Genomic DNA, 14,353 nt, shown 5'->3' on the forward strand with positions numbered 1-14,353 from the left:
ACTTCTTGGTAGCATGAGCAAATGGGTGGGATTTGTGTCAGGTTTTAGTGTAAATCAGCTACCTACAGTAGGTATTACCCCACCCCCACACCAAAAAAAGCACATCTACAAGCTCAAAACACGGGTTAAACTAATATATTGACAACTTGTTAGGAATCCCCTGAAACCCCACTTTGAGAACGACTGATGCAGCATACACTTCATTACAGATGTGAAAGAGATAAACATGGCCATCACTTGCCCATTCCTCCTCGTCATACTCTTTCTGGTGTGGGATAAAGTCCTGGCACGTCAGTGACGATAAAGGGGGAGAGAGTGGCGCACCGGTCCTTTCCCCGTGGCTCGTGACCTCTGACCCTTCCACGTTGTTGCACACTGGGGCTTCGGTGACCGATGTGGCTGGACTGTGGCCTGGGAGGTTGTGGACGGGGCTTTGGTGCTGATTGTGGGTACTGGCCGAGTTGGGGCTCTGGTGACCCTGCTGGAGGTGACCCGTCTGGGGTTGGGCCGTGGGCTGGTTCTGGGTCTTGGACACGTAGCCGGGCCGTGCGGCATGCAGAGCCAGCAGAGCGCTCTTCACCAGCTCGTCTTTGAGTGCATGGACAAACTGCTCCGTCTGTTGGGGTAACGGGGAGAAAGAGAGGGGGGGGGACAGTCAATCAATCTACCGTAGCTACAACCAATTCTAGCACTCTTCCGGAACCTTCAGTAATCAGTGCAGACAATATATTCATTATTTTCTTTTCACTCCACAGAGATAGAGACAGTGAGAGAGAGAGGGACCGAGACAAATAGACACAGCTAGTGAGACACACATAGAGAACGAGTTGATGTGGAGGAAGAGAAAGAGAACACAAGAGAGGTAGAGTCAGTGAGAACATTGTAGAAAGAGAGAGAGACAGAATGATGGCGGAGAGGGAGCTGCACACAATAACAGGTGGAACCAACGAGGTAAGTTGTGAGAGTTGAGAACAGGGAAGCTGTTTACATAGGATGAACGGAAGGGGAGAAACAAGGAGAAAATCTACTACTTCTACTTCAGCAACAAAGCCACTCTATCCTCCATTACTGCCTCTGCAGTGCTGATATCGTGGGCTGTGAGCTGTGTGAGGCAAAAAAGGAAAAAGAAAACAACTAACACACAACAAACAATTCAATTACTCTTGTGCCAGAGCCACTCGTCTGAGGGGGTGCGCCTCCTTTGATCTCAAATTCAAATTCAATGAGTCACTGTATGTCGAAGCCGCCACCGAGGCGAGGAGGCTCACCTTCGCTGACCGCCCACTGCCGCACGAAGAAAACAAGACAACAAGAGCCCTCAATAATAATTGAGTTGGCTCACAGTAAGCAATTCTATTACCACAACAAAATGTGTTCTAACAAAGCACATGAGCTGAGAGTTCTATTTTCCAAAAGGAAAAAGATTGTTGCATATTTGTCGCGCAAATATACACCGCCCCAACCCTCCATCCTGCCGCTGCTTCCCCCTCCTTTGTGGTGGAGGGAGAACGAGTCTTCTTGAGAGACTGCAGAAACGGGAGGTATCGGGGGTGGGGAGTTTTACTTGACTGAGCGTTGAGACACATGTACACACAGGCACGCACCACACGCCAGCATATGCAGAGTAATTACTTACGCCTATGCCATTACATAGAATGTTACCACAGCAACCAATGCAGGTATAGGTAAACTTCTGCCTAAATACACACATTTGATTTTACCATTTTCCAATAAGATTGTACTAGGTAGTCCGTCCTAAAGATCGTATTTGAGGACAACATTAAAAGATTTGCCTGCAGTCTGAACAAAGCACTAGAAACTGCTACGACGTCATCTGTGCTCTATAGGGATCACTGACCTGAAATCAAGGTGAGAAATGTTATGAATATTTCAATAATACAACTAGCATATTTCTCCCATCCACTGCAGGCTAATTTGCATAATAATTAACTCGCTGTCAGTTTATCCGCTTTCTCTATTTCACTGCTGACGCCAAGCTATACTGACTCTGCAGGGAAACTTCAATGAAGTTTGAAGTACGGGCAGTGCAGTGCTGGCAGCACTTGGTTGAGGTTCCTGCAACATACAGAATCATGCGCTTCCCTTGTGGATAGATGTTTTGTCACACCTACTGTACCAAAGATCTTCTAGATTAAACTTCCCGGCCATCAAGGAACAGTTGTACGAATATTATGTGTGTCTCTGTATTGTAAATAGTTCACGTGTGTTGCAACTATATAGTTGGAAATAAATTGTTGACACACCTGCCCTGTGACAACTAGTAGTTTTAGGGGCTGGACTGGACATTAGTACTCTAGCGCACATTGATCAATGGAACGAAGGAAATCCCCTTCCTGTAGCTCCTACAGTAAAACAAAAACACACATTTTATATAAATATATAAATGGGATATAAATATCCCATTTGTTTGATTGCACATGGGGTAAACAGAGAGACATGCCATCTGTGTCTCAGCATTATCTCAGCAATAGATTTCCACAACAACCCTTCTTTACTGTACTATTTATCCTACAGTACAATTACAAAACTATATAATATCATTTGTATTGTTTATTGACAAAACACATAATAGTGTTGGTTACAGTGCCTGATTATAATTAAAATCAGACCAGTCTGAAGTGAGTGGTGCTGTAATGTACTTAACAAGCCTTATACCCCTGGCCTCTCTCTCTGTGTGTGTGTGTGTGTGTGTGTGTGTGTGTGTGTGTGTGTGTGTGTGTGTGTGTGCGTGTGTGTGTGCGTGTGTGTGTGTGTGTGTGTGTGTGTGTGTGTGTGCGTGTGCGCGTATGGAAATGCTTTGTCCATGTCTTGCAAAAATACATCATAAATAAATACTGAAAACAGATATAATCATTAAAGGAGGAAGATTATTATTATTATTATTATTTTTACGTGTACAGTATTTGTTAAAATGGCGTTTTTATGTGTACACACCCACCAGTTCATTAAGCCTGGTTTGCCTGGTGGGTGGCGATGCACCTGAACTGAAGCCGCACCCACAGCTGTTGTTGTATGATAAAGGGGGAGGGGTTAGGGAAGGGGATGATATTGTGATGTCACTATATCACTGTTTTTTCATTGGCACGTTTGACTGTGAAGGTTTCAGCCTCCAGGAAGAAACCCTACAGTAAATACAAAGGGAAGACATCATTGCACATAAAAACCACACCAAGGGGTTTAATGAAGTACTGTGCATGTAATGCATGTACTATGTGTAACTCTTAATTTCCATTTTCCAGCCATTCAGTAGCAAAATAGTAATAATAATAATAATTTGGCGACCCCCCACCCCCCGAGGGGTCGCGACCCCAGGTTGAGAACCCCTGGCCTACCACACGTACAGTATTTTATAGTCATACATTAGCAGTAAATTGCCTATTCATATTCACACAATGTCTTTAATTACTGTGAGTCAATAATGGCTGTAGGTAATTGCCTGAGAAGAGACCGTTCCTATGGAATAATGTTTTTTTATCATAATTGCGTAGTTCCGAACTACAATATGTTCTATGATAAACATTGTACGCAGAGACATAAGATTCTTACAAGGATGAAAATGCTCAAACCACCACCAACCAACAAATACAGAAAGTCATTTCAGCTAAATGTATTAACATGTTGAAAATCGCATAAGCCAAGGATTCAAAATGTCAATCCATATTCAAATTGAAGCCTGCTTATCAGGCCACAATGTTAATTTGCAATCTATGAGGACATTTATTATTCATTATCTTGCCAGAGACGGGCGAACAAGGCAGGACATAGCGGCGGCACTGTATTTCACGCGCCCTGATCATATTTGCACTTCTTAACTGTTCGGTCGTGGGGTGGGAAAATTTGCTTATGGCAACGTTCCAGAGACTGCCAGAAATGTTAGATGAAATCTAAGCAATTTTCCATTTCCCTGCATCTCCTTGCTTTTTCTGCCTGCCTGCCTGCATGCCTATATGTGACTATATATACCATGAGGTCATGGCATCTTGCAGGACTGACAAGCAACAGGAGATCTCCATACCGTATATGGGCTGTGAGGTCCACGTAGTGGCCTGAACCTCTAGCTATTCCAATCTATAATAATTTTTTTTTTACATTTTGTATACTTTTTTAAATATTTAACTTTAATGTTATAATAGAAGTCAATGGTCTGGGAGTGGGCTGAAACCTAACCTTGCCCAAATGTCAGATCATACATCATAGACAACTGTCAGTCAACTGTCATCACAGGCTGACCACATGAAGTCCGAGATCCACGCTGTTCTCCCATGTGGTGAGATCCACATGATTCAATATGTTGTTTTGTTCTAAACCAGACAGCCTTGGACTTGCCCCAAATCAATGTCAATCAATGTGCTCCAAACCCCAGGAGAATGTAGCCTGGTTAATAAACCAGACTAATATTGCACGGACCGCGGGATATTAGTCTGGGGAGGCTCAGCTTGGATTTCATTTCCAGGGGGGGGCGGGTTGAAACATTTTCTCTTTGACGCAATTGGTCAGAGCTACTGTCAGTCAAAGGTTTCAAGCATTGAAAGTCACTGTACCAAAGCCCGCCCATATTGCATACCGTGTCCCGATTGGCCGCCCCATTTCTCTGGTGTAGGAAATACAATACAATACATACGTACAATTGAGCCTCTCCAGACCGTAATCCGCCGGCAGGCAATTTATTTTTGCCAACGGCTGATTCGGTCTGGTTTATTAACCAGGCTAAGGAGAATGATCATTGTGTGTTGTTGAGGGAAAGATGTGTGTATCCTATAGGTTTTCCAAAGCAACATTTTCTCTTTCTAACTAGGAAGGAACACCTAAGTCTATTTTAATTTTTCCAGCCATACCAGGCAGGATCTCCAAGTCCCTGGAGATGAATCCCGGTGCAGGTATTCCTTCAATACTGCCTTTAATAAAATGCAAGTCTGAAGAAAAATGCTTAGCAGAGACAAAAGAGGTTCTTACACTTTTTTGATCTGAAAGGATGAAAGGAATCTGTAAAACAACTCCGGGACTGATTTTCTAGGGAGAGGATGAGTAAAAAAAATAGAGCTCTTTTAAAACTCTGCATAACAGCTCCTGTGAAATGATGGTGGGTGTGTGCCAGTGTGTGTGTTTGTGGGTGTGTGTGTGTTTACCATATAATGGATATTGCTGTCAAGACTCCAATAACACTCAGCTGTGAGGACACTGTCTGTGTGTACTGTATGGGTACATGACCTCTAGACTCTGCAGAAATTCAATATAATTGAGCATTGCGGATCTAATCCTCCAACTTTTCCCATATATCTGTTGCAGGTACGTGCGACATTCTGACTAGTCCCGAGACATAGCTGGAAGGAACAGAGATAGCTCACAAAGACTTTTCTATAATAAACGCCTTTGTGAGAGGGGCTTGGCACACAGACAAAGGGCCCTTTTCCACTGCATCATAGAGTTCTGAGAACGGTTAATAACTGTTCCAATTGCATTTTCATTTGTACACGGTTTGGCTCTGTTTGTCACTGAATGGTTTAAACCCATAGCTGCCCAGTCGAGCAGAGATGTACTGGAGTTTGGTGAGATAGGAATGTATCCCTTTGTGACATAAGTACTGGAAAACATGGCAACTGTTAACATAATGTAAGCATAAAAACAAGGACGCTTTGAACTACACAAAGTCGATTTCATGCACTGTTGCTTTCTAAAATGTGCTCCTTAAAATAAGAACTGAGTTTGAATCCAACTCCCAAATGACTCCATGCCTCCCTGCCATCTTTAAACTCTCATATGCCTATAAAAATACAGCAAAAACATGCAAAAAGGAACCCTTTAAAAATACTTAAAAATAGGTTAAGAAACTAGGAATACAATAACAACTAGAAAAAGTGCCCTTCCGGGCACAGGTCTCCACCAGGTTATCCACAGATCCGTGCAGTTAGAGGTAAAAACACTTTTCGGCCAGTTATAGCGCCACCTTGAGGCTGAGTTGAAATTGTTCATGTGGCATTTCGTCCTCGGCCTAGTGGGAATGTGGGTGCACAATTTCACAGAAATCACGCGATGTGTTCATGATTTGCAGCATTTTGTTTGAAACTGAGCACTCCTGTGAACTTTGGAAGCCAATCTTAACCAATCAGGATGGAGTGTGATAAATCTGAAAGACCCGTTTCGTTGAATGGCTCTAGAGAGACTGTGTACCAATTTGCGTGATGTTTGGACAAAATCTGTAGGTGTACTGTGCAAAAACTTGTTTTGCACAAAGCGGCATCCTGGTGGCGCTATAACAGGCCGTTCTGGAAAGTTTGGGGCAGAGGTTCATGGTTGGCATCCAGGGAGTGTGTGTGCAAAATATGGCATCGACCGGGTTAACGGTGGCCGAGATTAGCTGTTCACGGACGGACGGACGGACGGACGGACGGACACACAAACGGACGGACGGAGTGCAAAACATACTCTCCCCACATGCCTTCGGCCTGGTGGAGACAATAAAGTGACAATATGACGTAAATGACACATTATGGCGTACATTTTTTCAAAACAAAACAAACTAGAAAAAGTGCCCTTCCGGGCACAGGTCTCCACCAGGTTATCCACAGATCCGTGCAGTTAGAGGTAAAAACACTTTTCGGCCAGTTATAGCGCCACCTTGAGGCTGAGTTGAAATTGTTCATGTGGCATTTCGTCCTCGGCCTAGTGGGAATGTGGGTGCACAATTTCACGGAAATCACGCGATGTGTTCATGATTTGCAGCATTTTGTTTGAAACCGAGCACTCCTGTGAACTTTGGAAGCCAATCTTAACCAATCAGGATGGAGTCTGATAAATCTGAAAGACCCGTTTCGTTGAATGGCTCTAGAGAGACTGTGTACCAATTTGCGTGATGTTTGGACAAAATCTGTAGGTGTACTGTGCAAAAACTTGTTTTGCACAAAGCGGCCTCCTGGTGGCGCTATAACAGGCCGTTCTGGAAAGTTTGGGGCAGAGGTTCATGGTTGGCATCCAGGGAGTGTGTGTGCAAAATATGGCATCGACCGGGTTAACGGTGGCCGAGATTAGCTGTTCACGGACACACGGACGGACGGACACACAAACACACAAACGGACGGACGGAGTGCAAAACATACTCTCCCCACATGCCTTCGGCCTGGTGGAGACAACTAACTAAAGACAAACATTAAACCTGTGTATAGGAGAGGCTAGCGGCCCTCAAAAATGTATGGGGATTATGAGTGACATCTGACATGATGTAACGTGACAAAAAACGCAAGGTTTCATATAGTTAACTGTGACCTTCGGTCCCAACAAGATCAATCCCTCCCTTTTACTGTTTTGTTAAGTCCAAATGAGAAGAGTTTTTAAATTAAAATGTCACGTTTCTCCTTTGGATGCCCGTAATGATTTCTCCCTCTTCCATTGTCCTACAGCCTGCCTCCCCGCTCACACAAAAGGTACCTTTTTCTCACCTTCAGTGCTCCAACTATTCACATGAAATGATATCTGGAATGGATTGTGGCCGAACAAAGCACCTTTTGTAACATGTGAAATAATTGATTACCATTTTCTTCTAAACTCAAACTATGGGTTGCGGTCCAAAGTGGGGGCATGGGAAGACGCCGTTGGAGTTGCACGAGGGAGAGCGAGTGCATTTTCCGACCGGCACTGCTGCGTAACGGAGCTGTCATAATCCACCCACCTTCCCAGCAGCGACACGTCTCACTGCCACTGCCGGAGAATGCACACGCTCCTTCTGAGTTGCACTTTGGCAAAAACAGAAAAGAGAAAAAAAAGTAATCAAGAAGCGTAAAAGACTGGGGTCGTCGTAACCAGCGTGAAGAGGACGTGAAAGACGGCCACTTGACTTGACTCGTCATGTACACACACACAGCCCCAACCGACCGAGAACCATGATGTAGCAACGCAGGACAGAACACACACACACACACACACACACACACACACACACACACAGGGATGCAGCAATGCAAAGGCACAAAGAACTGAATTGGCTGTTCATAAACGATATACCGTATATAGCAGGAATTAAGTTCAATATGACCGTGCAGGTGGCTTAAAAGAGCTTTTGTAACTCTGAGAGCAAGAGGGTCAACAGATTCATGTATTTGGACAACAGATTTGGTTTCATTTCAATGTTCTAATTCAAATTAAATATTGGTGTAACATTCACCATGAAACAATAAGCTGTACATCAAAGACTGTTCAATCTAAGCTAGTGATAGCTTTTCATACACACCCCTTTGATGTTCATTGGCCAATACCTTCCAATCTAAATAAGATTCCATAAAATATATACTGCACACTGTAAGCTTTAATAATGCAATAATTATCCATGGACATTTTGAAAGCATTCGGACCAAAATGTTCTGAAGTCAGATGAGTCAGATGACCTTTAGCAGTTCTTGACGCAACTTTTTATAGTGAGTATGGATGTCTGTAGAAAGGTTTGTGTAAATCAGACTCACAGTGTAGGAGTTTACAAGTTTACAAGGTCAACATTTTTAACTTTATGTATAGACTATAGAGCCCACATCAGGACGATTGAGGTCAAATGTTGTGCAGGTAATGCAGAATTCCAATCATTGTTGAAAATGTAATTTTCCATTTATCATCTCCCTTGCAAAATGGCAGTAAGAGAAGAAGGATAAATAAAGACAACAATAGGGTTTAAGCCCTTTAAGGCGGAACCTACTCTACATTGTCTGTGAGCCTGCTATAATTCATGCGTATGGTCAGATTAGATTTTCATGAAGTACAAGTACATCGTACACATCCACACACAAATAAACTAAGTATGCAAGAGCGGAGGAGTGCGATGAGCTGGTGACAGAGCAAAGGTAAAGGTTGATTTAGCCTCCATTCCACAGTGGTGAGAAAAAATGATCTCACCTAATAACAGATTGCAGCCTGACAGCACCAGATGTAAATCAACCGATAATAAATAAATAATAAAATGTCACGTCCTTATAAACCCTGCTTTTCACTTTTGTTGTTTTGGCATTTTTAAGATGAGTTATGGACATTATACGTGTGTACAAGTGTGAGACCATGTCAATAGGATTCCGGACCCTTTGAAGGTTCAATATTTACGTTCCATTGAAACGTTTGGTTTTGTTGGCAGCCTCGTTAAACCAGTGACACACATAGAGGTCTGCAGGCAAAGCCAGATTTATACTTTGTTGTATGATGGTCTCTCTAGCTGAAAATAGCCGATCTACAAGCTCTCAGCACCGCAATGCAACGTGTCATACGACACGAGTATAAATCAAGTGTTATTGCTGCTCATCCCATCTGGTTTGGAGACCTGAGAATAAAACAACACAGCAGATCTGCGCAGATCTTTGTTATGCCTATTGCCTATGCCTATGTCTAGAGAGAAAGCTCTGAGGAACAGCCTCTTGGGGGGAGAATATGAGAAACCTTGAGGTGCACAAACACTAAGGGTGAGAAACAATAATCATTTCAACAGAATATCAAAGGTGGCAAATGTCACTGACATTCAGTAGTCCCTTCAGATTGACATCATAATGTTAGTGAAGTCATACATCAAACCTAGACCACTAACTCATTAACCTTTTTTTGCGAAGACACACATTTTAAATTTTACTTACCAAGTCTTAAACTATGTCTAAACTATGATACATTGTCTGGCCACACAACATCATGGGAGTGAGACTCTTTGCACATAAATGAATGAAGGTCATCGCACACTAGGTGCTAGTCAACTATAACTACAGGCAATAGGCTTATAGAACTATGGGCTGCTTACATGAACTTGATGCCAGAGCTCAGAATTCAAAAATGGACCTATTGTGGTTGAAGTATCACACAACATCACATAGAGAAAAGCCTCATACCGCTGCGTTCTGCATGCTTTCCACAAACACTGGCTATATACTTGGCTCCATCTCTGACATTTTTTGGCGAAACATTTAGTTTTGTTGTTTTCCCTCCCTACCAGGTGTGCCGTACTCTGAAAAGTAGGCGTTTCTCTACTTGAGTATTTGTATATCGTCATGTATAATGTTTTTGTTACCTGCCTTGGTACTACGAATGCAAAGTAGCGTTCTTGCTAATTCTGGCATGTTTACATCTTCTATTTTCTAATATTCTGTACCCCTCAAATGAACAAATAAGTGTTTTCATGTCATTGGGTTATTATTATTAGTTATATTGTGTAACATTAGAGAAACACGTGTAGCTTAATGCGATACAGATACAAGCAAGCAGAAACCATTAGGTTTAGTGGTGGTTCGGAGGTGGTCAATTCTCACCTTTTCGGCCAGATGTTTCAGCGCGTCCCTCAGGCCAGGGGCCGAGCGCTCCTGGGCCCTTTGCAGCAGCTCGTCGGCCAGGCTGGAGATGAGAGGCTGAAGCTGGCTTATGGTGCTCAGTACTTCCTGGGCTTTGGCTGTGTGCTCTGGGGAGTAGTAGATACACTGGTACGCTGTGCTGAAGCTTTAGAGAGAGATAGAGAGAGAGAGAGAGAGAGGGGGGGGGGTAAATATAGATGCTTTGTTAATATTGTTCTTGACTTTCATTCCAAATAATGCGATAATACAGCAAAACTTGAACTTGAGATGGTTTGTTTGGGGTTGGTGGTGACTGGTGAAGTGATGAGAACATAAGAGAGGAAGGGGGAGAGAGAAAGTCTTCGGTTATTCAGGAGCATTGCTTTTATATACAAAAAGCTCCACTTTGTTGCTCACAGCTCACAGGCCTATCCTATGGATGGACTCAATGACATTTTCAAAGATTCCATGGGGTTTATCAAAATTGCTATAATAAATATAATAAATTACATACTACAAACATAATTGGTTTCCTCTGAACAAAACAACCTCATGTTCAAGGACAGTATTATCCTGCCCCACCCCAGATACAGCCTGAAATCAAAGCTAAAAGAATTGCATAAGGTTGAAGGTTGGGTCGATGATAATATAGCCAGAAGCTCAAGCCCACACAGTTATTTAGATCCAATCAATGTCTGCTGACAGAGTATCCACTGCCTCAAGAGTTATGAAACATGCAGCCATTGTGGGAAATTCATTATGGCAGTTAATTTCTATTCCGGGCACGTGTATGTGACATGATTGTGAATTGTAGTGCGAGACGAGGGTTCTGTTGTCACACCGTTATTTTGTCCAATTTACAAACTGTACTGGTCCATTGATTGAGCTGGGTGGGGTGTTGGGTAATTACAAACAGGCCTCTCTTGGATCCTTTAACCATATTACCTGGTAACACAATATGGCATATTCATTCTCTGAAGGCATTAGTGAGCCCTGCTGCCAAAATCAGTTGGATGTTACTGGAGCCATGTTTGGAGTTATACATTGCAGGAGGCTTGGGATTCTTTCCTTTCTACCGGTGTCTATACTGTCAGTGTCTACACTGTACAATTCAGAATGTTAATTATCTTACAGTGTGCAAATGGAACCAAATGGACTGATAAGGGTGCAAGTTGTAACTGTACTTGGATGCTCTTTTTTCATGCTACACCAGTATTAATTTTGTCGACTAAAACTATGACAAAACATGTTTGTCGACTACCTTATTTCACTGATGAAAACAAAATAAAAAATGAAATAAAAACAAGCCTGTGACGACTAAAACTAAAAAAATATGTTGACAATTTCGTAAAACAAATTGAGACAAAAATGTTAGTGCTAGTGTAGAAGAGATCTACCCATCGGACTGGCCGGTACAAATGGATTCTGCCCTTGCTGATGAACATTACGCTTATATACACCAAATGTCTTCGGCAATTGATTGATTGATTTGAATACTTTATCAACAAGTTGCAAACAGTAGACATTACAGTAGTACAGACATTACGCAAGCAAAGCTAAAAGTATAACGCTGAGGGCTCACATCGTTCCCCCCAGAACGAGGATGCTGGGGTTAATAACGTGCCCGGAGCAGCTGTGTGTGTGCATATGTAACACCCAGGATTTGAACCCTGGTCTCCCGCATGGAAAGCTAACATCTTAACCACTAGCCTAAAGGGGATTCCCCTCTGGGTGTTTAATCACTGAGCCACTACTGCTACACATACAGTACGTGTGTGTGTGTGTGTGTGTGTGTGTGTGTGTGTGTGTGTGTGCGCGCGCGCGCACACGTGTGCATGTGTGCCTGTGTGTGCATGCGTGCACGCATCTACAGCATGTGTTTGCAAATTGGGTGTGTGTATGTCCGTGTTCACATTACATTTCATTGTGGTGTTGCAGCAGCATCTTTACATGTTTTCCCAGTGGCTGAATGCAGGCAAACTGCACCGCCTGTCCAATCACTGTCAGACAACATATTCACCTCGTGCATAATTAATACCCCAGCATAATTTCTGGGCAGCTATTTAAACTCAGACGCACGCAGGCACGCACTCACATGCATGAGCATGTACAATACAGTACACGCACACATGTTCGTATTACTATAGTTGTGAGGGCATTTTAGGACGCCATTGAAAATAGTTCTCACTCTGGCTATTTCTTACATAGGGGAGGACGCTAGGTCGCACGCACGCACGCACACGCACGCACGCGCACGCACACGCACACATACACACACACACACACACACACACACACACACACACACACACACACACACACACACACACACACACACACACACACACACACACACACACACACACACACACACACACACACACACACACACACACACACACACACACACACACCTGTCAATTAGTTCCACTTCCTAGTTTCGGGGGAAATCCCTCACAATCAAACCAATCAAACAGTCTTTTCAGCTAAAAGTCTCTTTCAACAACTCTTCTTCAACTGATTTTCCATGGCATCAGGGAAAGATTGAAATTGAAGGGAACAGTGGGCAAATCAGCAGTCATCAGATTCGGCAGTCATCAGATTTGAAGGAAATATAATCATAAAGAGGGTGAGATACAGAGCGACCGCCGACTTGCGAGGGCATTAAGGTACTCCCATTACTCGTGGTAATGTTCTTCCATTTTAGTTGTGTGTGATGAAGAAAGATGCATCCTAAGACAAATCCCCCTTTGAGACAAAAAACATCCCTACCTGAAAACAACAAATGAGCTGCACAGGGGCAGATTGGAAGGAAGCTAGCCACTGCGCTGCTACTTCCACAGGCTAGCTTTATTAAAACCCTGGTCTTATCACAGCTAATGAGCCCCTTGGAGAACGGCCACTCACTGCCTCTGAACCAAACAAAGGCCTCAGTAAAAATGGAGGACACAGAGAGAGAGAGAGAGAGAGAGAGAGAGAGAGAGAGAGAGAGAGAGAGAGAGAGAGAGAGAGAGAAACCCAGTGTGAGTATATCCAGCCATACAGAACTGTTCACCCCATGACCATTCTAGCCTTTCATACTGACATGGCTGTGCTGTGTCGCTCCTACCTGTCCAGCAGATGTCAATTACACATTTCAATTCAAAGGGCTTTATTGACATAAGAAAATGTACGTTTACATTGCCAATGCAAAAAGTGGAACAATACAATCAAAATAAAATGTATGTATTTTTATGTACCCAGGTCTATTATATGTGTAGTAATTCTGCTTTGTCACAAGATGGGGCACTTTCCTAACAGTCCGTGTGGTCTCATTAGTATGCCCGAAATAAAATGTATGCAATGTTACGAGAAGTGTCAGTCAATCCACGCTATGAGTCTGGCCAAGCCAGGCTATAGGTCTCCACTAGTGATGGACAGTAACTAAGTACATTTACTTAAGTACTGTACTTAACGGTATTTGTAATTTACTGGAGTATTTTCAATTTCCAATACTTTTACTCCACTACATCTCAGAGCCAACATTTTTACTTTTACTCCACTACAATTATTTGAAAACTTTAGTTAGGCTACTAGTTAATTTTGATTAGAAAACATACATTAATCACTTCAACCCTATATACATTTCGGCTATTTGAAAATAGCAGATCTACAAGCTCACAATGTGTCACATCGCGACACATTGGTTGGCTATTTTCATTTGAATTTGGGAATTGTAACATTACATCTACATTGCAGTATTTATACTTTTACTTAAGTAAACATGTGAGTACTTAAGTACTCCACCAGGTCAGGATGTTTGTTGTGGGCGTGCATGGTTTGGTATTGAGTGATCATAGAAGTAGCAGTTAATAGCCAATAGACAATATGGGAATGTTAAAACATAGTGGAAATGTAAAGTTTCACAGCAATTGGATGCTGTGTTCATTATTTGAGGAAAATGTTCAAAATGGGCCACACCTGCAAACTTTAGAAACCACGATAGAAAAGATCAATATAAAAAAGATCAGACAGATCCCATGACTCTAAAGATCATGTGTACCGATTGCGTGACA

The 14,353-nt window shown here is 42.8% G+C and overlaps 1 protein-coding gene across 1 annotated transcript in view; it reads right to left on the reverse strand.

The window, feature by feature from the left end:
• Positions 1-14,353, reverse strand: part of inpp4b (inositol polyphosphate-4-phosphatase type II B) — a 245,706-nt gene that overhangs the window by 23,528 nt on the left and 207,825 nt on the right. The window contains 2 exon segments of the mRNA XM_083765321.1: positions 242-616; positions 10,281-10,464. Of these exon segments, the coding sequence (XP_083621447.1) occupies positions 242-616; positions 10,281-10,464 (559 nt within the window).

Source organism: Protomyctophum parallelum (genome assembly GCF_964188405.1).
Source record: "Protomyctophum parallelum genome assembly, chromosome: 5".
In the NCBI taxonomy this organism is placed as follows: Eukaryota; Metazoa; Chordata; class Actinopteri; order Myctophiformes; family Myctophidae; genus Protomyctophum; species Protomyctophum parallelum.